We start from the raw sequence: 26,381 nt of genomic DNA, 5'->3' as shown, positions 1-26,381 counted from the left end.
CCCCGCTCCCGGTGCCGGTCCCTGCCCCGGTGCCCATCCTCGTCCCGCCGCCGCCGCCCGCGCTGGCGCCGCGGGCTCTCTTGCGCCCTCTGGCGGCGGCCGGCGGTGAGACGGGTCCTCCGCGCCGGCAGGGGGCGCGGCGCTGCGGTGCGGGCGGCGCGGCTATGGCGGCGCTGCAGGCTGTGCTGCTGGCGCCGCTCCTGGCGCTCTGCCGGGCCGGGCCGGGGCCGGCGCCCGCCGCCCGCGTCGAGGTGGCGGTGTCCGGGCCCGGGCCGGGGGCAGGGGCAGGGGCCGGGAGCGGGGCGGCGGGCGGGGCCGGGGCGGCCGCAGGGGCCGGCGGCTCCTACACGCTGCGCGGGGCCGTGCTGGGCGCGGGGGGCGGCCGGGCCGGCCCGGGCCGGGGGGTCCCGCGGGGCGGGGAGGAGGAGATCCGCGGCCGCCTGCTGCTGGTGAGCGCCGGCCCGCGGCACCGCGGCTGGGGGCTCGGGGGGGCGCTGGGGAGGGCAGCGGGTGCTGGGAGGCACTGGGGAGGGCGCAGTGGGCGCTGGGAAGTACTGGGGAGGGGGCAGTGGGCGCTGGGAGGCACTGGGGAGGGGGCAATGGGCGCTGGGAGGCGCTGGGGAGGTGGGCAGAGGGTACTGGGGGGCACAGGGGAGGGGGCAGTGGGTGCTGGGGGGCCAGTGGGTGCTGGGAGGCACTGGGGAGGGACAGCCGGCACTGGGGGGTACAGGCTGGGGGCAGCACAGGGGGAGCCACCAACAGAGCGGGGGTGCAGGCAGGGGTGGAGGTGCAGCGGCCAGGTCCTGTCCCCTGTGCCACCCTGGCTGCTGTCCCCATCCCTGTGCCGTGCCCAGCTCCCTGGGGCACTGGGGACGTGGGGTGTTTTTGGGGGTGCCCTGAGCCTCGAGGTGTTCATACCAGCTCTCACCCCCACTGGTGCTGCCGTGCCCCCCAGGTGGGACACACGGAGCCGGAGCTGGGCGCTGCCGACAGCTGGATCGGTGTGGTGCCCGTGGGCGAGGAGCCAGCCGAGGTGCCACGGGGTGCCAAGGAGGAGTCCTTCACCGCTGCCGTCGTCAGCAAGGTGCCTGTCTGCTCCTGGCACAGGGCACCTGTGGGGTGTCTCCTTGCCAGATGTGGGGGGTCCTGGCCTGTGCTTGGTGGTAGGGGGGGTCTGTGACGGGGCTCCCAGGCAGTGCCAGCGCCCCTTGGGTCCCTTGCGATACTCCAGCCAGAGCAAAGAGGCACTGCGTCCTGCCTGTTCCCTGCAGCAGGACAGGAGCTGAGCTGTGCAGTGCCCTGAGCTGTGCCCTCTGTCTCCACAGATGAAGCGAGCGCTGGTGCTGGGGGCGTCAGCCCTGCTTATCCTGGCTCTGAACCAGAATGCCATTCGGGAGGTAGGAGAGTCCCGGCAGCGGGTCCCCGAGCTGGTCTTGGGCCCTGCTGATGGCTGTTGCTTTCCTTTCTGGTGCAGCTGGATGTTTCCCAGCTTCTTGCCAAGCCTGTGATCGTGATCCAGTCCTCGGACAACGTCACCAAGCTGTTGGGAGCGCTGCTGCGGTAGGGGCTGGGGCAGCGGGGAGGGGGGGATCGGGCACGAGCCATCTCTCTGCACCTGGTTGCCTGCCTGGCTGTGACAGCCGGGGGCTGCCCTGGGGTGGTCCCTCACACAGCGCGTCACATGTGCTGGGCTGGTGTCGAGCTTGCGCTGTGCAGAGGCCAGCTGGGGCTGAGACTTGTTTCCCGGGAGGGTTTGAATCAGATCCAGCCCTTCCTCGGGGCTTGAGCCCTTCCACGCGTCCCCACGTGACAGCTGGGACTGACAGTGGTCTTGGCCAAGGTCTTTAGGACTCTCAGTACAAATCAGACAGACCAGCTGGTTATCAGCATACCCGCTGCCTTTGTTGGGGTTTATTCCTACCACCTACAGTGACAGGACCCCCTTGGTCCTTCTTACGTGTGGTAAATCAGTGCTGCTGCTGTGGTGTCACAGATGGGGAAACTGGGGCACGGTGCTGGGAGGAAGAGACCTGTGCAGGGTTGCTCAGGGGGGCTGGGCATGGCTGGGGAGCGGGGGTCTTGCTGTCACCTCCCCTGTGTGTTCCTCTGTCCCTGGTGACCCTCCCTTGCCTACAGCTCAGCAGGGGCTTCCTGGACCTCTGGAGAAGGGGGTGCTCCCTGGCACTGGGGTGCTGTGGGCCCATGGGATTGACGCTTCTCTTGCTTTTTGTTTGCAACAGGGGGCTCCAGGCTACAGCGAAGATCACGTACCAGGCAGTGCTACTGGAGAACCTGGTATGTAGGCCTTCCTTCCTCCTCCTCCTCCTCCTCCTCTCTTTCCTGGTGGGAGGGCATGGGCATGGCTGTGCGCAGCCAGACTTCCCTGACCGATGGGAAGCTGAGCTGCAGGGAGCAGGAGCCAGATCCACAAAAGCTCTTGAAGCTGCTGGTTCCTCGGTTCGCCCAGAGAGTCGCTCCGTGGGAGCAGGGCAGCTGGCAGCCACCAGCAGTTCCTCCTGCCCTTGACCCGTGTGGTTCACCCAGCGTGGCAGGCCCCCCCAGGCTGCAGCAGTGCTGCGAGCCAGCGCGGCCACCAGCAATGCTGTCTCCTGCCTTGCAGGGAGTGACGCTCACCCTCTGGTCGACCTGCGGCCTCTCCCGAGGGGGGCTCTACGGGGAGTGGCAGGGGGTCATCTGCACGGGGGAGAACAGCTCGCAGGTCCAGGTACGCGTGCCGGTGCCGGCGAGGGAGGGTCCTCGGCGTGGGGGCAACGGTGGTGGCGGGGCTGGGAGCAGAGGGCTCTGCTTTGCCCCCCACCCCAGTCACTGGCTGCCCGCCGGCGCTGTTCTTGCAGAAGTACCTCCAGCAGCTGTGGAACACCATCCTGCTGATTGCCCTGCTTCTCTGCACCGGGGTGATCGTGCAGGCTCAGCGGCAGTCACGGCAAGACCTGTCAGAGCAGGATGCTGAGGTGGGAACATCTCCACTCTGCCTCTCACTGGGGAGACTGGCAGCCGGGGTCTGACCTTCTGCTCTGCTTCTGTAGCTGGACCTGAAGCAGCACATTCGGCAGCGACTGTTGGCACTGAAAACCCGGCGGTACCATCCCAGCAAAGCACTTCGGAGCCAGGCCTGTGAGATTGATAGCTGTGCTGTCTGCTTGGACCAGTTCCACAAGAGCCAGGTAGGGACTGCGGGGGACTGGTGCTGTGCTGGGAGACCTGGAGCCTGCCCTGGTCACTGCCTGAGGCCACCATACTCATGCCATCCCTTTGGAGCCCAGGGCCGAGCCTCCCCTCGCTCACCGGGGCTAGGGTGTCCCTGCCAGGTGGCCGCATGGCACAGGATTGTCCCCTTCCCTGGGGCAGGGCTGCAGCCCAGCCACTGCGGTGATGGTACCCCTGCCTGGCTCCACTCATTTCTGCAATCTGCTTCCCTCCCTGCAGTGGCTGCGGGTGCTGCCCTGCTCCCATGAGTTTCACCGGGACTGCGTGGACCCCTGGCTCCTGCTGCAGCAGACCTGCCCGCTCTGCAAGCGCAACATCCTGGGTAAGAGCCACACTGGTGCCCAGCTGTGCCCTCCACAGTGACCAGGGAGTGCGTGGGGGCTGGGGTGGGGGCTGAGGAGGAATTGGAACCCCCCAGGCTCCCTGTGTGATGGCCCTCCATCCTTCTCCCTTGCAGGGAACTGCTGCACAGAGAGCTAGCTGGCCCGACAGACGCACTCCAGGGACAGACCCATCGCTGCTCCGGGGAGAGGGAGGGGGGCAGGGGGTGCTCAACAAGCGGCACTTGCTGCCAGAGTGGGGTCGGTGTGGCTGTGCCCGTTGCAGTGCCCGGCCGTTCAGAGAATGAAAGATCTCGGGGCAATTCTGGCTGGGCACGAGTAGAGGGTGGGGGGGACACACCAGATGGCCAGTACCGGGGTCTGGGGGAGCGGGTGCAGGGAAAGGAAGCTGCAGGGGCACCCATGGGTGTAACAGGGGGGGGACATGGAGACTGGAGGCAGTGAGAGCCCTGGCCTGGCTGCTCCCTTTCCCTGCTCGTAGCAATTTTTTCTAAGTCTTTTTTTCTTTTTTATTTCTATTTTCCCATGGCTGTGGCAGGGTGGGCAGAGCCCAGGCGGGAGCCATGCTGCGCCCGAGCCTGACAGGGGGCCTGGCTGTGGCGGGAGCCCCTCCGCACTGCAGGGGCATCGCAAGCGGATCTACCAGGGCCGGGGGGCTGCAGCTGGCAGGGCTGCTGGGCGACCCGCCACCTCGCTGCGGGAGGGCAGGGCAGCTGAACGCTTTATTTAACTTATTAGAAAGGCCGGCAGGAACCAGCTGCAGAGACCAAACACGGGGCTTGTTTGACTGAACACTGGTGTGCCGCGTGCCCTGACCGGCTCCTGTGCCATGCAGCACGGCACGTGTGTCTATTAAACACAGAGCAAGGACGGGCTGCCGTGTCTTGTGTTGGGGGGACACGGCTCCCGCTGCCCTCTGAGGCTGGCAGCGTCGCTGGGGAGTTGAGGGCCAGCCTGGGTGGGCAGCTCGGTGGTCCCTGGCTCCTCTGGGCGCTCGTGGCCGCTGGCAGTGCAGGGCGAGCAGTTTTCACAGGCTGTGGCTGTGCCAGCGCCAGCAAGCTAAGGGCAGCTCAGACTCCTCATCCCCAGCCCAGCTCTGCCTTCCCCTTCAAAGCAGCTCGGCCACATCCCAGTCACCTCTTGGGAACGGCTCCTGGCACGAGCTAAGTGCTGCTGCAGCCAGGCAGGAAAGCATGCTCAGAGCCACGCTGGGGACTCCAGCAGCAGCTAAGCTGTGGGCGACTGAGCTCCAGTGCCCAGGAACAGCCCTGGCCCCGCGCAGCTGAACTCCGCGGGGGCAGCTTCGCACACCCAGGGAGCATCTCCCCACCCTCTCCCCTGCAAGGGCTCCTTGGCTGCGTGTGTGTGGGTGCCTTGGCTGGCAGCCGGGCCGAGCCAGCCCCAGCCCGCTTCCTCCAGCAAAGCTTCTCCTGGGGGTGCTGTGCGGAGGGAGAAGGAAACGCCCCGCAGTCCCCTGCACCGTCGCTCTCTGCTTTACCACAGGCCACAGCGTTGCCCAGTGGAGAGGGACAATGGGGGAAAGCGCACGGGCTCGTTGGGTGCTGCAGTCCTGCAGGAAACAGCAAAGCACCACAAGGAGGGCGGCTCCAAGCAGAGCCGTGGCAGAGCTGCTGCACGGACTCTCCCTGGGCTTCCTACGCCAACAACAAGCAGTCTCGGCGGGATGGGCAGAGACAGGGTGTCCCAAGGGACTGCACCTTCGTGAGGCACAAAGAACATGTAACGAGGTCCCGTGAGGCAGGGTGGGAGCTCACTGGACACTTCATTTCTGCCTTAGACTCGTGAGCATTTATTTGTGGTGGCCGTAGGTGTGGTGAGAGCAGGGAGGACGTGTTCTCTCTGTCCCTGTCTCGCAGAGCCTGGGCACCAGGCCTGTAGCCAGGAGCGAGAGGCAGGGTCCCGGGCTTGCAGGTGGGCTCTGCCGAGAGTGGCCGTAGGCGCCAGCCTCTGGGAGCTCGCTGGCCACTGGGAGCCCTCTGGAAGATGGGAGCCTGCTGGCTGCTGGGAGCACTGTGGCCACTGGGAGCTTCTGCTGGGCCTTGTCTTCGTCTCCACGTGGCCCCATGCTGTCCCTGCCGCCTCGGCTGCTGGGCCGCCTGCGAACGGTGCGAGCAGTTAGAGGGGAGCAACAGGAGGGCAGGTCCCCGGCCCCTTCCTCTGGGTTCCTACTCACCCTGTGTCCTGCCGGCTGCGCTGGCTGCTGAGCTGGGACAGCAGCTGGCTCTGCGGGACGAGCTGGGGAGCAGAAGAGAAGAGAAAAGAGAAAAGAGAAGAGAAGAGAAAAGAGAAGAGAAGAGAAAAGAGAAGAGAAGAGAAGAGAAGAGAAGAGAAGAGAAGAGAAGAGAAGAGAAGAGAAGAGGGGGTGAAATTTCCCCCTCGCGTTCAGCTCCCAGAGGAGGTGTCCCCAGGGGGCCCCACGCCCTCCACGGGCCCTGGCCAGGGGGACCATGTGTCCATACCCAGCTCCCGCACAGCAGCCCGCTTCACAGCCAGCTCCTCCTGTAAGGCGGAGAGTCGCTCTTCCAGCACAGCAGCCCCTACAGCAGCACAAAAACTCCACTCGCTCAGCAGCTCCTCCAAGGACACTAAAGCAAGGGGGCAGCAAATGGCCTGCGAGGGGCTGCCAGGAACAGCGCTGTACCTCTCCGTAGCTCGTCCTTGTCCCACTCCAGCCTGGCTACAGCCGCTAAATGCTCTTTCCTCCTCGCTTCCGCCCTCTGCTCAGCCTCCTTCCTCTGCTGCGCTCGGCGCTTCTTCTCTGCCTGGAGCGACTTGGAAATGTCCTCAACCTGCTTCTGCAGCTCATCCCTCTGCTTCTCGGAGTCTTCCAGCTGAGCCTTCAGAGGGCTGACCTGCTGCAGGAGCGCCTGCAGGTGTTTGCTGATGCGGGAGAGGTCCTTGCTCTGCTCGGAGGCCCAGCAGCTCACATCCCTTGCAGAGAGGGTCCTTCTCCCGGTGCTGTTGTCCACCAGCTCCTGGAACCTGCTGAGAGCCGAGGGGATGTTCTGGCTCTGGCAGATGCTGGTGATGGTTGGGTGACCTCACGGTGGCGGGGCTGGTGCAGGTGGCGCAGGGTCCCCGTTTCTGCCTTAGTCTCGGGACCATTTGCGGAGGCCAGGGGCGCAGCGAGAGGAGGGAGGACGTGCTCTGTCCCTCCTTGTCCCAGGGGGCCTGGGCACCAGGCCTGTAGCCAGGAGCGAGAGGCAGGGTCCAGGTTTGCTGGTGGGCTCTGCCGAGAGTGGCTGTAAGCGCCGGCGGCTGGGAGCTGGCTTGCTGCTGAGAGCCTGCTGGCTGCTGGGAGCACTGTGGCTACTGGGAGCTTGCTGCTGGGCCTTGTCTGCGTCTCCCTGTGGCCCCATGCTGTACCTGCCGCCTCGGCTGCTGGGCCGCCTGCGAACGGTGCGAGCAGTTAGAGGGGAGCAACAGGAGGGCAGGTCCCCGGCCCCTTCCTCTGGGTTCCTACTCACCCTGCGTCCTGCCGGCCGTGCTGGCTGCTGAGCTGGGACAGCAGCTGGCTCTGCGGGATGAACCGGGGAGCAGAAGAGAAGAGAAAAGAAAAGAGAGAAAAGAGAGAAAAGAGAGAGAAAAGAGAGAAAAGAGAGAAAAGAGAGAAAAGAGAGAAAAGAGAGAAAAGAGGAGAAAAGAGAGAAAAGAAGAGAGGGGGTGAAATTTCCCCCTTGCATTCAGCTCCTATCACAGCTCTCGGCCTCTGACCTGGGTGGCCTTCACCGCCGAGGTGGTGGCAGTGGTACGGTGGTACAGTGGGCACCGCGGGGCATCTGTGAAGGAGCTGGGAACCGTCCCCGGGCACTTGAGCCAAGCAGCTTTCCTCTGCCCCTTGAGTTTAAGCACAGCGACCTCCTGGCAGCACAGGGAGCTGGGTCCTGGCCCTCCTGTGGCAGGCACACCCCAAAACCAAGGGAGCCTCTCAAAACCTAACGGGGCTGAGCCGAGGGAGCTGGCCCAGGGGAAGGGCCTTGCAGCAGCCCCCGTGCCCGGCTGGCTCTGTGGCTGCATGTGGCCCTCACTGGGCAGGAAAGGCTGCTCCAGCAGCAGCCAACAAGGCGTTAGCGCAAGCCCCAGCGCTGCCCTGCCCGCCTCATTCGCTCCCAGGGGACCAGTGACCCTGGTGTGCTGCCCCTGGCTGCAGCCCAGCACAGGGGACGTGCTGCAGCGGGGCTGGCTCTGTCCCTGTGTACCGGGCAGCTCTCAGCTGCGGGCACCACGTGTGCTGCCCTGGCCCAGCATCGGCTTGGTCGCTCTGGCTTGGAAAGCATCAGCTGGGAGCAGCCAGCTCAGCTGCCTCAAGGCTGGCTCCCAAAGGCAAGCCGGGGCCCCGGGACAGGGAAGGACCACAGCCCTGTCCAGCTACGTGCCCTTCTGGAGGCAGCTCTGTCCAGCTCACCCCCCGGCAGGCTGGGGAAGCGGCTGCTGAGTCGCAGGGGACGTTGTGCAAGATGCCCCACGGCCTTTGGCTACCCAGAGCCTTTTCTGCAAGGGTGTGCAAGCGGGGAACTGCTCCGCAGAGGATATGGGACAGTGCCAGGGCCCACGGGCTGCTCTTGGGCTACACGGTGCCCCGACAGTGCTGCACCCCTATCCCCCTGGCACCCAGCTCGCCCTGCCTTGGGTGCCACCTCACCTTCAGGACGCCGCGCTCAGCAGCCGCCTTCAGCCTGGCTAGCGCAGACCTGAGCCGTGCGTTCTCCTCCAGCACGCCCACCGGGATGCTGTTGGCCTGGATCTGCTTCTCCATGTCCTCGGTCAAGCTCCCGGTGCCTGCAAACAAAACGCAACGTCCTTGTGGCAGGAACCAGAGCTCAGCCCGCTGCTGCCTGCCTGCCTGCCCAGAGGGGTGGGCAGCACCCTCCTGCCTGCCAAGCAGGGTGGCTGCCCGCTGGAAAGGAGCCTGCCCCAAGCAGGGAGCACCGGCACAGCCTGGGAGGTGGCAGCCAGGACCCACAACTGTGCCAGCTGAAACCGTGGGGGCAAACAGAGCTGTGCCCGTGCCGCTGCCCCGCATGATTTCCTGGCCCAGAGGTGGGACGGACAGCACCCACGCAGGGAGGCGTTTGAAGATGGAAGCAGCTTAGCACAGTGCATGGCCCCAGCCCTTCCTGGCTGTTAGCGGGACAGAGGCTGTTGTGCAAATCCTGCCGGTGAGGCTGGGGCTGGCAGGATCCCCTGCAAGCTCTGGGAGACCCTCAAGGCACAAGCCCACTGTGGAGAAAGCAGGCGCTGCTGCCTGCTGCCTTACTCTCAATCTGCGCTTCAGTTGGGACATGGAGCTTGGGGAAGAACACGTGGAGCCTCTCCCGCTCCTGCATCCCCCGCGCCTGCTCCTCCAGCCCGGACACTTTGGCCTGCAGCTCCGAGACAGACTGCTCCAGGTTCAGCTTCTCCCGCCGCAGCATGTCCAGCAGCTCCTGTACCGCACAGCAGGGACGTGGTGAGGTTTGCTGAGCCCTCTCCCAAACGTGGGGATGGTGCCCATCTGGGGAGTCCCACGGGAGTACTCGCAGCCCCAGGAAAGCTTCCTCCCGTTCCTTAGGTGAGAAGGATGTCCCGTGACAGTGGGAAGCGGTCAGTGACAATGCGCAGGGTCTCTCCTGGGAGCTCGCCGTGTCGGTTGGAAGCAACGGCACCAACCGTGAAGCACACTGCGTGTCCGGGAACGGGCACGCTGGAGGCACGGGAGTGTCTCTGAGGAGTCGCTTCCCACTGCTCCCCTCTGCCTCGGCCGCAGGGAAAACCGGCGGAGACTTGTCTGCGCAGCGGCTGAGGGAGAGGGATCTTTCCCGTGGGGTGGCCATGTCCCAGCAGGTGCCTGCCTCCCCCTCCTGGGAAAACTCCGGCTACGGGTCCCAGGGGACAGGGCAACGGGAGGCTCCTGACACCCCATGGCACAGCTGTGTCCCACACCCGCTCCATCCCCAGGAGCCCCGCTCCTGCAGCCGCCTGCCGCACGCTGGGGGCCAGCGCTGACCTGCTGCGTCCGTAGCTGTTGCCTGCTCTGCTCCCGGCTCTCCTCCAGCTGCTCTGCCAGCCTGGCCTTGGCCTCCTTGGCCTCTCCCAGGCTGGCTTCCAGCACCTCACGCTGCTGGTCCAGCCAGTCGACGTGCTGCATCAGCACCCTCTGCTTGGCCTGCAGGGACTGGACAGGGCAGGCGAGCCTGCGTGGGGCTGCTGCTGCACCCGCTCGCCACTGCCCCTGCACTGGGCAGCAGCACCCACCGGCTCGGCCCACTCCCACAGCGTGCTGCGGGGCTGCAGAGCAGCTCCAGAGCCAGGGAGCGGGCCCCGCCATACCTCCTCGTGCCTCAGGATGCTCTCCACTTGAGCCTTCTCCTTCCCCAGCTGGGTGCTGGTGGCGCTCAGCTCCTGGCCCAGCCTCTCCCGCTCGCCGCTGAGCAGCTGCACCTTCTCCTCCAGCTCCATCACCCGGCTCCTGGCCACCGTGGCGCTCCTCAGCTCCTCCCGCAGGGTCGTCTTGGTGCCCTCTGGGGAGACAGGGCACCTTTGGCCCAGGCTGGGCAGGACAGGGAGAAGCTCCCACCCAGAGGAGGTGTCCCCAGGGGGCCCCACGCCCTCCACGGGCCCTGGCCAGGGGGACCAGGCGTCCTTACCCAGCTCCTGCACAGCAGCCCGCTTCACAGCCAGCTCCTCCTGTAAGGCGGAGAGTCGCTCTTCCAGCACAGCAGCCCCCTACAGCAGCACAAAAACTCCACTCGCTCAGCAGCTCCTCCAAGGACACTAAAGCAAGGGGGCAGCAAATGGCCTGCGAGGGGGCTGCCAGGAACAGCGCTGTACCTCTCCGTAGCTCGTCCTTGTCCCACTCCAGCCTGGCTACAGCCGCTAAATGCTCTTTCCTCCTCGCTTCTGCCCTCTGCTCAGCCTCCTTCCTCTGCTGCGCTCGGCGCTTCTTCTCTGCCTGGAGCGACTTGGAAATGTCCTCAACCTGCTTCTGCAGCTCATCCCTCTGCTTCTCGGAGTCTTCCAGCTGAGCCTTCAGAGGGCTGACCTGCTGCAGGAGCGCCTGCAGGTGTTTGCTGATGCGGAGAGGTCCTTGCTCTGCTCGGAGGCCCAGCAGCTCACATCCCTTGCAGAGAGGGTCCTTCTCCCGGTGCTGTTGTCCACCAGCTCCTGGAACCTGCTGAGAGCCGAGGGGATGTTCTGGCTCTGGCAGATGCTGGTGATGGTTTGGCCGACCTCGCGCAGGCTGGCCTGGGCGCTGGCACAGGTGGCGCAGGGTTCCAGGAACGAGCGAGTTGTCTGGGTGGAGATGCTGCGGCTGCTCTCGGCCGTGCTGCGGGCAGCCCTGGGCACGGGGCTGCCTGAGCCGCTGCTGCCTGGGGCAGGGACACTCGACGGTGGGCACTGAGAGGTGGAGCGGCCGACTTCTGAGGAGGCTCCCAACTGCAGACGCTGGTGGAGAGAGACAGAATAAAGCCAGGGCCCAGATCAGAGTTGGCTGCAAATGGTTCGTGAGAGCCCAAACAGAGAGGTGAAGCTGGGAGATGGGATGTCAGTGCAGCCAAGGGGCAACGAGGCCAGCGAGCCCTTTTCTTGGGAGAAGTCCCCAGAGCTTGGAGGAGGACAGCTGCCAAGAGTGCAGCTTCCCTCTTCGCTCTGCCCCGTTGCAACCAAAGCGTGTCGCTAACAAGCAAAATGAATTTGTTTCCTACTCCGCGACGCAGGGCACAGGGGAACTGAATTTTTACAAGCTGCCAGGCAGCTTCCCAGCCACCGCTACTTTAGCGGAGCCAGGGTTTCACGCCGGCTCCCCTTCTTGTGACTGCCCCTTCTTTCGCACCTCCTGCGCTGCCTCCTGGTCATGCCAGATGAATTATTGTGAGACTTTTCCAGGAGGACGGTCTTTGGGGGTGGGGGGAAATGTAGGGGAGTGGCATAATGTTCTTGCCACAGGTTATGTCACTGATTTCAGCCAGCTCAGCCCCACAAAGCGTGGGGCGGGCAGAGCTACAGGGGCAGCATTTTGGCAGGAGGAGAACATTTCTCCAAGCAACAAAGGCGGCCAAGCTCACCCGTGCCGAGATCCTGGTGGAGGCCTGGAAGAGGATGCATCCATTGGGTGGCAGGGCTGGGAGCGCTGCTTAGAGGAGGGGGAAGGGACTCGGGCCATCCCGGGGGACAGTGCGGGACGGATGTGTCCAGTCTGACACATGGGTCAGCACTCGGAGGGTCATGAGGTGGGCGCAGGTCTGGCTCAGCCACTGCGCACATCATGGGGCATCCCAGAGAGGGGCCGTGACCTGGGGGTGAGGCAAGGGCCATTTCCGCGAGCCCCGCACTCAGCCGGTGGGGGGTCAGGGCCCCCAGATGTCCCACCTCGTCCAGGAGCTGCTGGTGGAAGGCCCCCAGTTTCAGCATGCTGTGCCAGTATCTCCTTGCCGTGCGCCCCGCAGACATGCAGGGCCCCACGGCCTGTGGCAGGGGGGTGGCTTGCTCGCTGAGCAGGTTTTCTGCATAGCCCGTGAAGGTCTGGAGCAGCAGCAGCAGTCTTTTTTGAGAGAAAAAAACCGCACAGCTTAGAGCAAGGGAGTCTTTGTAATGGGGAAAGGGCCCTCCCTCGGTGTTTAGGAGCGCAGTGAGCCTGAAGGGCCAGCGCAGAGGCAAGGAGGTTGTCCCCCCTCCCCCGGACAAAGGGCGTTTGGGAAAGGAGGGCGGATGTCAGTGCTCCAGTGACCCCTCCCAGGCCCGAATATCTCCACAGAGCAGTGTTTGGTGGGGTGAAATCCCTCCCGCAGCTGCCGGGCCCCAGGACGTGCAGGCTGCTTGCAGCTAGCCACTTCTGAGAGGCTGCAGTTAAGGTCTCCCGAAAGACCTGGGGCATCCGCGCCGCCGAAATCAAACCCTCATTGTTCGGGCCAGCAGCTCTGCGGGGACGGCTCATCTTTTCAAATGAAGCCGTCGCCTTTCTGTCAGCCCGACTGATTGCCAAAGGTGCTTTTGCCCCCCAGGCCTGCCGGTGAAGCTGTGCCCGAGTGCTTCCGAGGTCTGCAGGGAAGGGGGCAACGAAGGAGCCTGCCCCGGTGCCCCAGGCAGAGCAGGGGCTCGCTCTGCTCCTTGGCGGCCAGCATTTGTGCTGGTGGCTCTGAGCCGCACGCAGGGCAAGGAGGCGGCTTTGCGGCCTCGGCGCAGAGCCGCAAGGCACGAGGCCGAGGTGCCGGCACGCTGCTCCTCACGGGAGCGCGTGGGGAAGAAGCCCCGGGAAGACTCGGCCACGCCGCGCAGGCCGGAGCCGGGAGCAGCCCCTTCCCCGCGGGGGCAAGGAGCGCCTGTGGCGGCCGGGGCTGCTCCGGAGAGGGGCGTCGGGGCGGCCCTGCCCGCTCACCTGTCTATGAGCAGCTCCAGCAGCACCACGTGCGAGTGCTGGCTGAACGCGGGGTCGCCCTCGGTGTAGCCGTAGCGCTCCAGCAGCGCCGCCAGGTCCAGCTCGCAGGACACTTTGTCGGGGAACTTCCAGGAGGGGAAGCGCACGGCCCCGGCGCGGGAGGAGACGTCGGCGATGGCGGCCTGCAGGTCCCGCAGGTCGGCCCGCAGGCTCTCCATGCAGCCGCGGTGGCCCAGCAGGTGCGCCATGCGGCCGGGGCGGCGGGGCCGGGGCGGCGGCAGGGCCGGGGGCTTCGGACGCGGCACAGCGGCTGCCGGGGGACGGCGGGGACGCGGCGGGATCCCGGGGCGCGGAGGCGCCGGTGCGCGGCCTGTGCTGGACGCGGCGGCTCCGACCCAGCGACGGGGACGCGGCCGCGCGCTGCTATGGCAACGGCGCCGCGCGCCCGCCAGGCCCCGCCTCCCAGCGCGCGCAGCGGGGCCCGCCCGTCCGGCGGCGCAGTGTGGCGTCACTTCCGGCTGCGCCTGCGCAGCGCGTGGTGAGCGGCCGCCATTTTGCCCGAGTCGCCGCGCGGGCTCCTGCGGGTGCCTCTGGTTCGGGCCTGCGATCGGGCGGGCGGGGACGCGCTCCCCGCCGCCCCGTGGGAGCACCATGCCGGCCGGCCCCGTGCAAGCTGTGCCGCCGGCGCAGCCCGCGCCCCCCCGCGGAGAGCAAACCGGTATGGGTCGTGTGGGCGGGCGCAACGTCGGGCCCTTTGGTGCTGGGGCCTGGGCACGTCCGGGAGGCGGCGGAGGCCTGTCCCGGGGCTCGGTGGAGGGTGGTCCCGGGGCGATTTGCCTTCAGCTTCTCCCGCAGGGCCGGTTGTGGCAGTGTCTGCAGCTCCCCGCTGAGCCGGGCCGGGCCCAGCGGCAGAGCACCGGGCGCTCGGCCTGCACCGGGGCGCTCTTCCCCCGCCGGGAGAACGTGGGCGCGGAGTTGACGCCCCCATCTCCGTTTCTGTTCTCTCTCGGGGCTTTTCCCGGTCTTTCCGACTCGGGAACGCCGCTCCCAGGGAGCCGGGGCTGCAGGCCCTCCCGGCTGGGCTCCGTGGATCGCGGCGCAGCCGCCCGGCAAGGGGGAGCTGAGCCCGCTGCCGGGCCGGGTTGCTGTGCCGCGGCTCGGGCCATCGGGAGGAAGGCCGTGATTCCCTCGGGAAGGTTAGCCAGGCTATCCGGCATCGTGCTTCAGTACAGATCCCTCTGGAGCATGGTGTGGCCTTGTCCTTCAGCTCCTCAAGATAGTGTCATTCGGAGGGAGCGGGATGGAAACTAAAACTAGCGGTCGTCACTTAACCTGCTTCACAAATGTTGTGTTTGGCTGGAGAGTTTCCCACACTGGAGTCCCTGGTGACTTTGCAGAGCTCCTAGTTTGCTAGTGTTTGGAAGTACCAGAGGCTCTCCCTGTTCGGATGACAAACGCTTCCCATAGATCTGCTCTCCTTCAGAACAGCTTTTCTTGCTGGATTGAGGCCCGTCTGAGATGGAGTTCAGTTTCCCCGTAGCAGTCCTCATGGTGCTGTGCTTTTTACTGGTAGTGGAAAAGCTGTTGGTAACGCACCAGTGTTTGGACCACTGCTGAGTAGTGCTGCCGCAGCATTGGAGCCATCTCTGCAACATTCATCCCCTAGCAATGGGCTGGGAGTGGGCATGCTCTTGGGAAGGGATGTCGGTAGCCAGGACGGCTGACCCGAAGTGGCCATAGGGATGTTCTATACCATATGACATCTGCTCAGCGGTAAGAGTTGTTAAGGTCTGTTAACATGGTTACTCCCAGTGCAGGTGAGGAAATGAGAGAAGGGAGATGAATTTTCCAACTCACTCCCCCCAAAATAAACCTAGGCAGGGTTTGCAGCCCACAGGGCTGTTCTTCACCCCCTGATGCTGGTACACAGCATGTTACTTAATACGATTTGGAAGTAACTTCTCTTGTTTTCAGCTTTGATTTAGGCTCTTTGAATTTAGTATCTTGACTGATTGCAAACACCACAATCACCTCTTCAGCTTTTTGATAGTTGCTGTAGTTGTGAGGCAGCAGTACACCAGACTGTCTATATGTGTGTATATACAATTTTTATTACAGCCAGAAGAGGAGCCAAAAGAGGAAGCAGCACCAGCCAAGCCCGTGGTGGGAATTATTTACCCTCCTCCAGAGGTCAGGAATATTGTCGACAAGACTGCCAGCTTCGTAGCCAGGTAAACAACACTGGTGTTGTCCCACGTTTTCTAGGATTTTTGTGCTACCCCTTCAGTGCTAATGTCTGTGCAGCTGCCAAAACTGAAGCAGTTTTGCCACAGTCCTGTGGCTTTACTTGAAGGATTTTAAGGATTGAGTTTATACCAGTGAGACTGTGGAAAAGAAATAGCAATATTCTACTGCAGAAGTGTAAGACACACTTTGCTAGAAAAACTGTGGTAGTAGATAAAATCAAGTTGTTGGCAAAATCTTTCTGTGTACAGCTTGCTAGACTGTGCCAGCGGCTGGGATGTGCGTTTGTCCAAGCCTCAGTCATCTCCTTCTCCCATGATAGCCCGAGGGAGAGGAGCGTGTACCTCCAGAAAGCAGTCTGATCCTCTCAGGATAGATGAGCTGCTTGTGATGGGTATGGGACTGTTTCCTCATGTTGACTATAGCAGATTGATTAGCATGAGTATAGTTGTCCAATTTAGGGGAAGAGTCTAAAAGCACTCTGGTGTGATCAGTCTCTGCATAGGGTGATGAGTACCTACTTTTTTCCTTAGATGAACTTTCTGGAAATGAAACTAACTTTAGAAGGCTGTTAATAGAGCAAATAAAATCGATCTAGTGAGGAACTTGTAAACTTCATCCGATAACCTGTCAATCTAGTAAATGGCCTCTTGTTTGTATGTAGCCAGATGAGAATTGTGGAATGCTTGTGAGTGAATTTGTAGCTGCCTTAAGAAATGTTCATTGTGAAGTGTTACAGACTAAATTAGGACAAATGCCTTTAAGCTGTACATGCAGCCAGCTGTACACGCAGATTAGTTGTGAGTTGCTTAGAGGTAAACTCCCTCCACGTAAGAGAGAGAATTGTCATCTGAAGGGCTGATGCATCGACACATCTGCCTATGAAAGAAGCAGACGTTTACGCTTGAGTTGATGCCCATTCACCTAAGCAATTTTATCTTTTTCCTCCCCAGAAATGGTCCAGAATTTGAAGCTCGAATTCGTCAAAATGAAATAAATAACCCTAAGTTCAATTTCTTGAATCCTAATGATCCTTACCATGCATACTACCGGCACAAAGTCAGCGAGTTCAAAGAGGGTAAAGCACAGGAGCCCTCAGCTGCTATTCCCAAGGTTATGCAACAGCAGCAAAGTGCTCAGCAGCAGCTTCCACAGAAGGCAAGTATTCCTGTTCACTTGCTTTGAGAACCTGGCTTCTAACTGGTTGTGTCACAGCCTGATGTTAAGCAGGGGCTCTGAAAGACAAGAAAAACGAAGGAGTTAGTGATACATTTGCAAAAAAGGCAGCACAGCAAGGCTTGGAGCTCAGTGCCTGGGACTTTGTTTTGATGCAGATGTGCATGCCCCAGTTGCTGGTAATTCGTGTGTGAAAGAGCCAGTTTATAACTCTGTTTGGTCCAGTTTAATTACATTTAGTTGAGTATTGACTGATAGGGTACTTCACTACACAAGGGATTGCTTGGATGTACGAGTATAGGACTCCTGCCACAGGCAAGCCTGTAGAATCCCTTGGAGCAAGCTCAGTTTGGGTTTGTTGCTTGCACTGCTTTGTGGAAACGTTTCCCTTTTTTTCTGCCAGAAGGATCAACTTTCCCTTAAAATGTGGAGTACAAAATGTTGCTAGTCTTGTTCAGCTGTGCTTGTATACATACCAGATGGAAAAAGGGCACTGACTGAATCAGAGTCTTTTATGGGCTTTGCAGGGCTAGCAGTCACACTGTGTGGTATTGGCTGTCCTGGAGGACTGTAGTGAAGTCCTGCTCGGTGCTGGTTTTGTTAGTGGTTGAAGCAATGGTTTTGTTTATAGTAGGCCTAGATAGAGGTGTCCAGGTATACCCTGAGGTACTGATTTTTCTCCTTCTTGCAGCTTCTGGGGTATCTAGATTGGTGTTGCTTTCCTGCAGCAGCTGAAGGAAAAATGGGTTCTCCCAAGTGTCTGGTAACATTTTCTTGAGGGCAGTCACTGAGCTGTCTCTGTTCTGCTCTGCAGGTGCAGGCCCAGGTCATCCAGGAGACAGTTGTTCCGAAAGAGCCACCGCCGGAGTTCGAGTTCATTGCAGATCCTCCCTCGATCTCAGCCTTTGACTTGGATGTGGTGAAGCTAACAGCGCAGTTCGTGGCTCGGAACGGGCGGCAGTTCTTGACTCAGCTGATGCAGAAAGAGCAGAGGAACTACCAGTTTGACTTCCTTCGCCCCCAGCACAGTCTCTTTAACTACTTCACTAAGCTTGTTGAACAGTACACAAAGGTACTCTTGGCAATTTACCTGTCAGGTTGATTCCTTCCATGCAGTATTCGTTTTTGAAGACTACTGAAGCCCTAAGATACAGCCAGAGTAGGAATCTGTGCAGGTGCAGGAGCACACCCTTTAAATCTTGCTCTTTAACTAGAACGGATGTCTCGTACATTGTTGGCAACATTCAGCACTGAACACAGTGGGCTGTTATTTACAAGTACCAGGTGCTACTCTAATACAAGTAAAAATTTTGAGTTTTAAAATATGGAGGGTAGTTGGAAAGCAAAGAGTGCATATTTTTAAGTGCAAGTAGGAGCAATAAGTAATAAAAGGGTTGTGACAGAATAAATGGAATGCAGCCCCAGAGGTCTGGTTTTTGTCAGTGTGGAAGGACAGTAATTGCTGTCAAGGAGGCTTTGGCAAAAAATTGTCACCAACTGTCATGCAAATTATGTTTCAGATCTTGATCCCACCGAAGGGCTTACTCCTCAAACTCAAGAAAGAGGCTGAAAATCCCAAGGAAGTCCTAGATCAGGTATCACATGAAAAATCTGCAGAATTGCTGAAGCGTTTCTGTTATGTTTTGAATTTTTTTCTCTTTCCGTGTTTCTGACTTACTGGCAGCAAGTACTGAACATACAGAGAAGAAACTGGATGCCCCCTGTACTCACTTGCATACGGAGTACTCAAGCTTGCCTTTAAACTACTAGCTAGTGTCCATATTGGGGTAGCTGTAGCAGCATGGAGCCTTAGATACTTCCTGACACCATTTCCAAGTGCTATACGAAGTAGAATGTTTTCCTCAGACAATTTCTCTGTGACACCTCAGTCACTTACAGTCCTTCCAAGCTGTTTGTTATGACTTTGACTTCTGTCTTTGTCATGAAGACTGCTTTTGCTTTGGAAAGGTGGCATTACAGGACTGTAATATAAAGTGTCTGAATTTTTTGCTGGCTGTGAATCTTCAATGATACCTGAGTCATGTCATCCCTGGATGGCTTGGTCTTGGCTCAAGAAGTCTGCAGTTCCAGCTTTAGAAAGCCACTTTACAAAGCTGGTGCAGTACGTTCTTTACTCAATAGGCAAACTTATAGTTTCTAAATGAAATACACAAGCACTACTTCAGAGGCCTGACACGACAAAGAAATATTTGTAACTGCCCTGAAAGGTTTGGTAGAGATGACTCTGATGTGTTTCTTGTCTTGACATTTGGTGCATGCTTTCCGTCTGCTTGTGCAGGTGTATTACAGAGTGGAGTGGGCGAAGTTCCAGGAGCGAGAGAGAAAGAAGGAAGAGGAGGAGAAGGAAAAGGAGCGTGTTGCTTATGCCCAGATTGATTGGCATGACTTTGTGGTTGTGGAAACAGTTGACTTTCAGCCCAGTGAGCAAGGTACTGAAGTTAAGTGTTGCAGCCTCAGTGAAACTCTGCTCCCTTTGAGTAGGGGCCATGTCCTGAAATGATATTTTTAGAAGACATTGGGGTTTACAGCTGCATATCCTTCAGAGATGAAGGGGAAAGCCTTTTAGTGACAGTGTGCAGGGCTGTTTTGCTTTTTTCCAGAGTCTCTGAACATTCTTGAACAAAGTCCAGGACTGCACTAGTGTCTACTTTTCCACTTCCGCCAGGACAGTAGAACTTGTCCCACTTTCTACTAGTACTTTCATGTGTCATGCTGATGTTGCTCTGTGTAGACTCCCATCCATTCCGTTCTATATACCCTAGTTCCCAGGAGATTTTGATGCCGCTGCTTTGTAAAGAAACTGCTTTTCATTCAAGAAACTGTTATTTCTGTCTCTGCATTGAGCAAGGAAATGGGATAGAGAAACAGAAGCTGTCTTTTCTGTGTTGTAGGGAATTTCCCTCCTCCCACTACTCCAGAAGAGCTGGGAGCTCGAATCCTGATCCAAGAGCGTTATGAGAAGTTTGGGGAAAGTGAGGAGGTAGAGATGGAGGTGGAGTCAGATGAGGAAGATGAAAAGCAAGAGAAAACAGATGAGCCTCCAGCCCAGTTGGATCAAGACACACAAGTGCAGGATATGGATGAGGTAACCAGCCAATAGAATCAGCATTCCTTTTCTCCCATAAAGTTTGGGAGTGATCTATGAGCTCTTCATTTTCAGTTTCTTGAGGAAATTGAAATTTCCTTCTGATGGAATTTCAAAACAACCTGTTTCTGCTGGAATATGGTATTTCATTGTTTTCTGTGACAATACAATTTCCAAGAGAGAAATCCAGTAATTTTGTCACCAGTTGATGTGGATTTTATATTTCTGTGATCAAGCCTTTTGGGCTTTCTTCTGCACAGAGACTGGAACACTGAAAGATGACTCATTTTAGACTCTTTCTCTACCCGTTGTATGTAAGCTGCTTTTCTAGTAACAAGGAACAAGAACGTGGTTAACCCTGTTTGCCATGCTGTGGTAGTGTGGAAGCTGAGGAGTACTTGCTTCCTCTTCAGGGATCCGCTGAATTTCTGAATCATGGTTATCCAGAGGAACCACTGTAGCATAGGTATCCAGAGGCAAAAGCTCTGTTGCTTTGAAGCTGCATAATGAGTTCATCCAGCACTGCCCATGATTTTTATGCCTTTCTCAAATTGTGTATGTGGGTATTAGACTACTGGAACTTGGTGCTTGATTGTGTTGTTTTGGTTTTTTTTAAATAAGGGCTCAGATGATGAAGATGAAGGTCAGAAGGTTCCTCCTCCCCCAGAAACCCCGATGCCACCACCTCTTCCTCCCACACCAGATCAGGTCATTGTGCGGAAAGATTATGATCCCAAAGGTAAATCAGGCTGGTGAAGACAAACTTTATTTCTTCCTGAATAATCACAAAAACATTTGTTTCTGGGCTGCATCAACAGTGTGGTTTTGTTTTTCTAGCCTCAAAACCATTACCGCCCGCGCCGGCTCCAGATGAATATCTTGTTTCCCCCATCACTGGGGAGAAAATTCCTGCCAGTAAAATGCAAGAACATATGCGAATTGGTCTCCTGGATCCTCGATGGTTGGAGCAGCGTGATCGATCCATCCGTGAAAAGCAGAGTGATGATGAGGTCTATGCCCCAGGTCAGCTTGAGCATCTGACATGGCTTGCAAAATGCAGTTGCTAGATGAGTTCTTTGAACTCTTTGCACACCCCCTCACCACCACCGCCAGATCCCAGCAATAAGGACCCTCTTAAATGTAACTTTCTATAGAGAGTCCTTAGTGTGCTGATTACGTGGCTGCATTTGTCATTAGTATATTGGAGCCTTTTATGAAGTTAAAGGCAAAGAGCATTAACTGCTGCTGACCAGCCATTGGTTGTGGTCTCTTTCTGAAAAGAGCAGCACTTAGCCATTAGGTACCAAAAAATTTAATGATCTTTAACAGAGGCTTAATCATGTTTAGTTAAATCACTTGAGATAAGAATTTCTCTTTTTACTTGCAGGTTTGGATATTGAAAGCAGCTTGAAGCAGCTGGCAGAGCGCCGTACTGATATCTTTGGTGTAGAAGAGACTGCCATTGGTAAAAAGATTGGAGAAGAAGAAATCCAGAAACCAGAGGAAAAGGTAAGAGTGAAAACTGTGGGGTTTTTTAGTAGGTTCCTGTAGTATTACGAATGCTGAGAGAGATGGGTGTCTTTTGAACTTTGCTCTTGCTGTAAAGTTGCTCCTTGATTTATTCGCGGCTCACATTGCAGTCTGGGCAGCCTGGGTTATTTTGATTTATTTTTTTCCTCTCAGGTGACCTGGGATGGCCATTCAGGCAGCATGGCCCGCACACAACAAGCTGCTCAGGCCAATATTACTCTCCAAGAGCAAATTGAAGCTATCCATAAGGCCAAGGGACTGGTGCCAGAGGATGACAGCAAGGAGAAGATCGGTCCCAGCAAGCCCAATGAAATGCCCCAGCCACCACCTCCTTCATCAGCGTCAAATCCCCCAGCTAGTGCTCAGCCTATTACATCTGTGCCTCGTCCACCCACAGTGAGTGTTTGGGCTTCCAAAAGCAAATTACTGTGGCCGTAGCTAGTTAGAAGGGAGTCCTAGTGAAGGTCAAGGGTTATAACAGCACGTTTGGCCTAGAAGCAGCTTTTGCATGAAGTTTGTGGTTTAAGAGTTATTTGGAAACATCAGAGGAACCCTATTGAACTTGCTGTTAAAAATGGAAAATGAGACTTGGGTGAAGTTTTTTTTTGTCCTGAGAGATGCCAAAAAGACTTGATCAGATGGGCAGAGGAAGAACCCAGGCAGTGAAATCTTGGAAGAAGAGAGTATAGCTAACAAAGGAATGGGTGGGGGCATTTTTAGGTACAAAAATGTGTGATACAGAACAAAAGTAGCCATAGATAAGAAATGTTCACAGGTGACTCACTGCCCAGTGTCCCTGCCCCAAGGGTTCTGCTAGTGACGCTGAAATAGCTCCTCCTCAAAGATTTCTAAGCGGCTGTAGTGGTTTGACTACGAAGAGGTGAGAGAGAGCAGTTTTGGTGGGTACTTGGCATTCAGCTGGGGTCAGACCACTACAGTGGCTCGTGGTCTTGAGTGGTGAGGGAAAGAAGAACAGTTTAATTAGTTTAATCTATTAATGAGGTTTCTGTGCCGGTCTACAGGCAGCTTGCGCTGGCCATACAGTGGGCCCGCTATGGTTTCCAGCGAGCCTTTGGCCAGCGGAAATCCCTGGTGCGTTTCTCTGGTTATTTTAATCAGGACTGTGAACAGCACTGAGCATTCCTGCTAAAAAAAAAATCCCTTCTCTCTGCAGATGCCCCCTCCCGTTCGGGCTGCTGTTGTTTCTGCAGTTCCGGTCATGCCTCGTCCCCCAATGACTTCTGTGGTCCGTTTGCCTCCGGGATCTGTCATAGCCACCCCCATGCCACCAATAATCCATACCCCACGCATCAACGTTGTCCCCATGCCGCCTTCTGCTCCTCCCATCATGAGCCCCCGCCCGCCTCCCATGATAGTACCGACAGGTCAGTCACTTCAGATTTTTCTGGTTAATTGTCAGCTAATTCCTATATAACATGGGCTTGAGCTTTGAGTCTTTTTGTCCTTTTTTTGCCTCTGATAATGGCGTGTAATTGGGATTGCAGGCCCTGTCCCATTGTTAATTTTGGGGTGTTTTATATGACTTACCTAGCAGTACTGCTTTGGGGCTCAAGACTCCTCCTGCAACATGAAATTCAGAGAATTCTCTCTCACCTGTGTTATGTCTGTGCCCCCGCGAGCCTGCCCAGGTGAAGATGAAGAATCTGTGCTGCTATCCAAAAGGAACCAGAGTAAAGAGGAACTGCCAGCACGTCGCTGGGTGTTAGAGCTTGTTACAGAAGTTGCTGCTGCAGGACCAAAAGTTGTTGTCTGGCCCCTTTCCTTATAGCAGCTTCATAGCATTAAGTGCTATGATGCTTTTAAATTGAAAAGCACTCAGTAAAAAACAATTATTCCTTTTTTTCGGTTTTTTAATTATTTTTTTTATTTTAATCAAGGTGCTGGCACAGCTGTGTGCCAAACTGAGAGCGTTTTCTTTTTTGCAAGATCTGCAGGAAGCTCTTATGCCACTTGTTGTCTTTTCCTGGACTGTTTCCCAATATGAAAGATCTCTTAACCTTTGAAGTTTGCATGTTACTGTTGGTTGTTAACTTCCTCTGTGTATTGTGGCATTTTTTTTCAGCCTTTATTGGTCTGCTAAGAGTTTTTGTGTAAGGGAGCATCTACTGTATACTCAGTGGATGACTGCAGGTTGTGTTGTGTCCCCTCCATCCCATTTCAGCATTTGTTCCCGCACCTCCCGTGGCTCCGGTTCCTTCCCCAGCACCAATGCCTCCTGTTCACCCGCCACCACCCATGGAGGATGAGCCAGTCTCAAAGAAACTGAAGAGCGAAGATAGCCTGATTCCAGAGGAGGAATTTCTGCGCAGGAACAAGGTACATGTGTGGGCTGGCTGCTGAGAAACACCAGAGTCCTGACTTGCTGGGCTGTTTGGCCTCCTCTGCCCAAAGGAGATGTAAAGTCAGCTCACTACACAGAGGGAAGCTGGTGTGCAGAAGTATTTCACAAGGGAGTGAATTTCTGAGATGGCTCCTTCCTATAATCGTTCCTGAGCAAACTGAACAGCTTCGTATCTGGAAAGAGCAATGCAACACTACATGGAGAAGTTTAGTTAGATAGTATTCTCCTGTAATTAAGGGCAGTGAGATGCAGGTTTATAGTAATGTAAAGAAGAACTAAAGCTGCTAATAAGCTTTTAAGTGAGGACTTCTAAGCTGGAGATGCAAGGAGATTTAATGTATCAATGTCAGCATGATAGTATGGTAATGTGGTATATTCCGTAACAACATGAACTAAATGTTAAACTGAATTCTTTCCTGAGGAGTGCCGTTGTTGTGGGTTGAGTTTTAAGTCCTTTAAGAAGGCTATATATTTTTCCTGGGCATCTGCACAGAGAAGCTGTACTATTTAGTGCTTCACAGTTCACTCTCTAAGGCTGTGAATGCGTGTGATGCTTGGTGAATGGCATGCAAAAGGAGGAATAAATGAGAGAAATCCAGCTAAATGTTCTATTTTGGTAGCGGCGAAGTAACTTTCTCAGTGTTGAAGCAAATAACATTTCTGTGTGTTTCCTGAGAAGTCGAGATATCTGGCTAGTTTTGGAAACAAATAACCGCCACTCTGTGTCTATAAATAATTTGTCTGCTGCTCTTTTATCGTAGTCCTGAGCCTCCTTGCCTGTAAGAGACTTTATCTTTGTTTCCTTTAGGGTCCGGTCACGGTCAAAGTCCAGGTTCCCAACATGCAGGACAAGACAGAATGGAAGCTGAATGGCCAAGTGTTGGTGTTCACCCTGCCGCTCTCAGACCAGGCATGTAGCTGATTAACTTAGGTTCTACCCCCTCTTGCAGTGCTGGCCATCTGCACAGTGGGGGAAAAAAGCCTGAGAAAGCTCGTTTGATTCTTCCTAGGTGTCTGTTATAAAGGTTAAGATCCATGAGGCCACAGGGATGCCAGCTGGGAAACAGAAGCTGCAGTACGAGGTGGGTATAAGCCCTTCAAATGCTGTTATTTCAGTGCTTTCTCACACACAAACTGACTTTTTACAAGAAAAAGTTGCGCTGTACCTACTGAGATACTGGGAAGATCAGAGGGAGTGTTTCTCCTGTCTGTACAGCACACTTGGTTACAGAGCTGCACACTGTGACAGCCGGACAGGGCTTTAATAGGTGGCATTGGTGACTGCTGCAGCTGCAGAGAAGTCCTGTAAGCTTGATTGCTCTCTCTGAAATCAGCCTGTTATTTTATTGGGATTTTTTGACATTGAAATGCAGCAGTCTGCTTCTGCTGATCTGTCATATGTGCTCTGGAAGGTGGGCGAGAGTACCTTGAAACCCTGGCAGCTCTGAAAAGACTTTCTCCAAAACATGAAAGCGAAGAGGTCTTTCTTCCTCTCAAGACTGGAGCTATCAGAAAAGCACCATTCCTTTTTAGTGACTTGTTCCCAGTTGTGCATGTGAACAGGCACAACCTGCTGCCTAAGCAGTGAACTTTGTGCACTTATCTCCCCAGGAGTTCCATCTATGGGTGGATACTCTGTTAACCCTTAGCGAGAAAGGAAGCTTAACTGTTTTTCAGGAAGGAAAAAAAAAAAAAAGCTCCACTTTTCCCCCACCTAAATAACTTCACTTGTGGTGACTGTCTTTATATGTTTGTAGAGATTTGGAGTACAAATTGTGTATTTGTACTCTAGCATCATTCCCAGCATACCCACCTTCTTTGCTCGTCTTCTGAGACACTGGGGTGTCGCCGGGGTTTTTCAAAGCCTTTGGCCTTCTGTTATCACGCTGCTCAGAGTATATCCAGGAGGCTTTCCTCTGTGTGGGTTTTGTGGGAAGGGAGCATTAAGATTTCTGCTGTGACTGCTGTTTTGGTTTTTTTCTCTTCCACTCAGGGCATCTTCATCAAGGATTCGAACTCCCTGGCGTATTACAACATGACAAGTGGCTCTCTGATTCACCTGGCACTCAAAGAAAGAGGAGGCAGAAAGAAATAGGAGGTGTGGAGCCCAGAGACAAAATGTGACTGCGTTGTCACTTGTGTAACCCCAACCTTTCCAACCCCCCAGCCTTTTAGGGGCTACTGCCAGCTCTAGTTTGAAAAGAGAGACTGTGTTTGGGTGGCTGCTGAGAGGGGGAGTTGATAGAGCCCTGACATGTGTAAGTGTAGTGACCTAGTATATAACTGCAGCAGTCTGTTAGTGATTGATGCTTTGATCAAGTACTCAGCAGCCCTCTGCTGAATTCCCTCGTGAAGCAACATTTTGAGGTCATGCCCAGCTTAGTCTAGATCCATCTTTGAGGGATTTGCACTGACCAAGAACATCATCTGTCCAACTGCAGTGCTTGCTGCTTCATTTAACCTTTTTCTAATCGAAAACTTCTTCCTTCTTAACATGCTCATTGAGCCCCGTGTTCTTTTTCTGTCTTGGATCTATCTGCAAGAGCCTCTTGCACTGACCCTGACTCAGAAATTTATCCTCCCTTAGCATGAGTGTACGTGACTGTTCCCTGCGATAAAGGAGATCTGGGTCTGTGCTTGCTAAACTGCTTCATGCTTCTGTGCAGCCTGTGATTTGTTTTAATAAACATGCATCTCGGTGTGGGGTTCTGTCTGTTGCGGCTCTCTTTCCTTGGGGTTTAGGTTTTTTAGATGGATGTGTGCCTGGCTTCAGAGCACTTGGCTGCATTGGGGGGAAATAACATTGGGGTTTTGTAATTAAGCAGTTTACTATAGGAAGTCCTTTTAATTTCTGGGAAGGGCTGCAACAAAAAGGTTTTCTTAACTTTAGCACCAGGCAAATTTTATTCCTGGAAATAACGCGTGTATATACAAATGCTTATGTCTATTTGGGGACAGAAAGATGACTTTGAACTTAGAATTTTATTGGAAAATTTTTTTTACACTTCATATCATGCA

The 26,381-nt window shown here is 56.3% G+C and overlaps 4 protein-coding genes across 5 annotated transcripts; 2 read left to right on the top strand and 2 right to left on the bottom strand.

Moving 5' to 3' along the window:
- Positions 1–136: 136 nt before the first annotated feature.
- Positions 137–4,439, top strand: RNF215 (ring finger protein 215). Its single transcript, XM_055707983.1, has 10 exons — positions 137–449; positions 956–1,084; positions 1,326–1,397; positions 1,475–1,560; positions 2,241–2,295; positions 2,621–2,725; positions 2,856–2,972; positions 3,048–3,185; positions 3,448–3,550; positions 3,686–4,439. Exons 1-10 carry the CDS (start codon positions 165–167, stop codon positions 3,706–3,708), a joined length of 1,113 nt encoding a protein of 370 aa, XP_055563958.1. The 5' UTR covers positions 137–164; the 3' UTR covers positions 3,709–4,439.
- Positions 4,440–4,474: 35 nt separating this feature from the next.
- LOC102055165 (coiled-coil domain-containing protein 157) lies at positions 4,475–9,529 on the bottom strand. Of its 2 annotated transcripts, XR_008731847.1 has the most exons (5): positions 7,058–7,139; positions 6,232–6,980; positions 6,050–6,127; positions 5,764–5,825; positions 5,652–5,686 (listed from the first exon to the last, which is right to left on the bottom strand). XR_008731847.1 is itself a non-coding variant. In XM_055707995.1 (4 exons), exons 1-4 carry the CDS (start codon positions 9,401–9,403, stop codon positions 5,380–5,382), a joined length of 1,062 nt encoding a protein of 353 aa, XP_055563970.1. In that variant the 5' UTR covers positions 9,404–9,529; the 3' UTR covers positions 4,475–5,379. The 2 variants fall into 2 exon arrangements, 1 of the variants encoding a protein (XP_055563970.1); XM_055707995.1 differs by lacking the exons at positions 6,050–6,127; positions 6,232–6,980; positions 7,058–7,139 and adding exons at positions 8,233–8,369; positions 8,848–9,529 and having other exon boundaries at positions 4,475–5,686.
- A 3,412-nt stretch (positions 9,530–12,941) lies between these two features.
- On the bottom strand, positions 12,942–13,391 carry CCDC157 (coiled-coil domain containing 157). Its single transcript, XM_055708002.1, has one exon. It carries the CDS (start codon positions 13,191–13,193, stop codon positions 12,942–12,944), a length of 252 nt encoding a protein of 83 aa, XP_055563977.1. The 5' UTR covers positions 13,194–13,391.
- Positions 13,392–13,473: 82 nt separating this feature from the next.
- On the top strand, positions 13,474–26,068 carry SF3A1 (splicing factor 3a subunit 1). The gene is given in 17 exon segments (XM_055707947.1): positions 13,474–13,641; positions 13,643–13,663; positions 15,064–15,176; positions 16,143–16,347; positions 17,180–17,437; positions 17,886–17,960; positions 18,665–18,815; positions 19,278–19,471; positions 20,093–20,210; positions 20,309–20,494; positions 20,859–20,980; positions 21,155–21,397; positions 22,176–22,386; positions 23,184–23,338; positions 24,172–24,273; positions 24,374–24,445; positions 25,357–26,068. Coding segments are annotated over 17 exon segments (2,373 nt in total). The 5' UTR covers positions 13,474–13,596; the 3' UTR covers positions 25,459–26,068.
- The last annotated feature ends 313 nt before the right edge of the window (positions 26,069–26,381 follow it).

The sequence above is a fragment of the Falco cherrug genome, chromosome 1, assembly GCF_023634085.1.
Source record: "Falco cherrug isolate bFalChe1 chromosome 1, bFalChe1.pri, whole genome shotgun sequence".
In the NCBI taxonomy this organism is placed as follows: domain Eukaryota; kingdom Metazoa; phylum Chordata; class Aves; order Falconiformes; family Falconidae; genus Falco; species Falco cherrug.
Note: the sequence above shows the minus strand (reverse complement) of the source record. Positions and strands in the feature narration are given on the sequence as shown.

Coding starts and splice junctions, on each gene's coding strand:
- CCDC157 (XM_055708002.1), bottom strand. CDS start 13,193: ATGGCGCACCTGCTGGGCCACCGCGGCTGCATGGAGAGCCTGCGGGCC.
- LOC102055165 (XM_055707995.1), bottom strand. CDS start 9,403: ATGGCCACCCCACGGGAAAGATCCCTCTCCCTCAGCCGCTGCGCAGAC. Junction 5,826..8,232: donor CTGAGCGCGGCGTCCTGAAG/GTGAGGTGGCAC, acceptor TCTGCTCCCCAG/CTCGTCCCGCAGAGCCAGCT. Junction 5,687..5,763: donor CGCAGCCGGCAGGACACAGG/GTGAGTAGGAAC, acceptor CACCGTTCGCAG/GCGGCCCAGCAGCCGAGGCG.
- RNF215 (XM_055707983.1), top strand. CDS start 165: ATGGCGGCGCTGCAGGCTGTGCTGCTGGCGCCGCTCCTGGCGCTCTGC. Junction 2,296..2,620: donor CAGTGCTACTGGAGAACCTG/GTATGTAGGCCT, acceptor CCTGCCTTGCAG/GGAGTGACGCTCACCCTCTG. Junction 3,551..3,685: donor CTGCAAGCGCAACATCCTGG/GTAAGAGCCACA, acceptor TCTCCCTTGCAG/GGAACTGCTGCACAGAGAGC.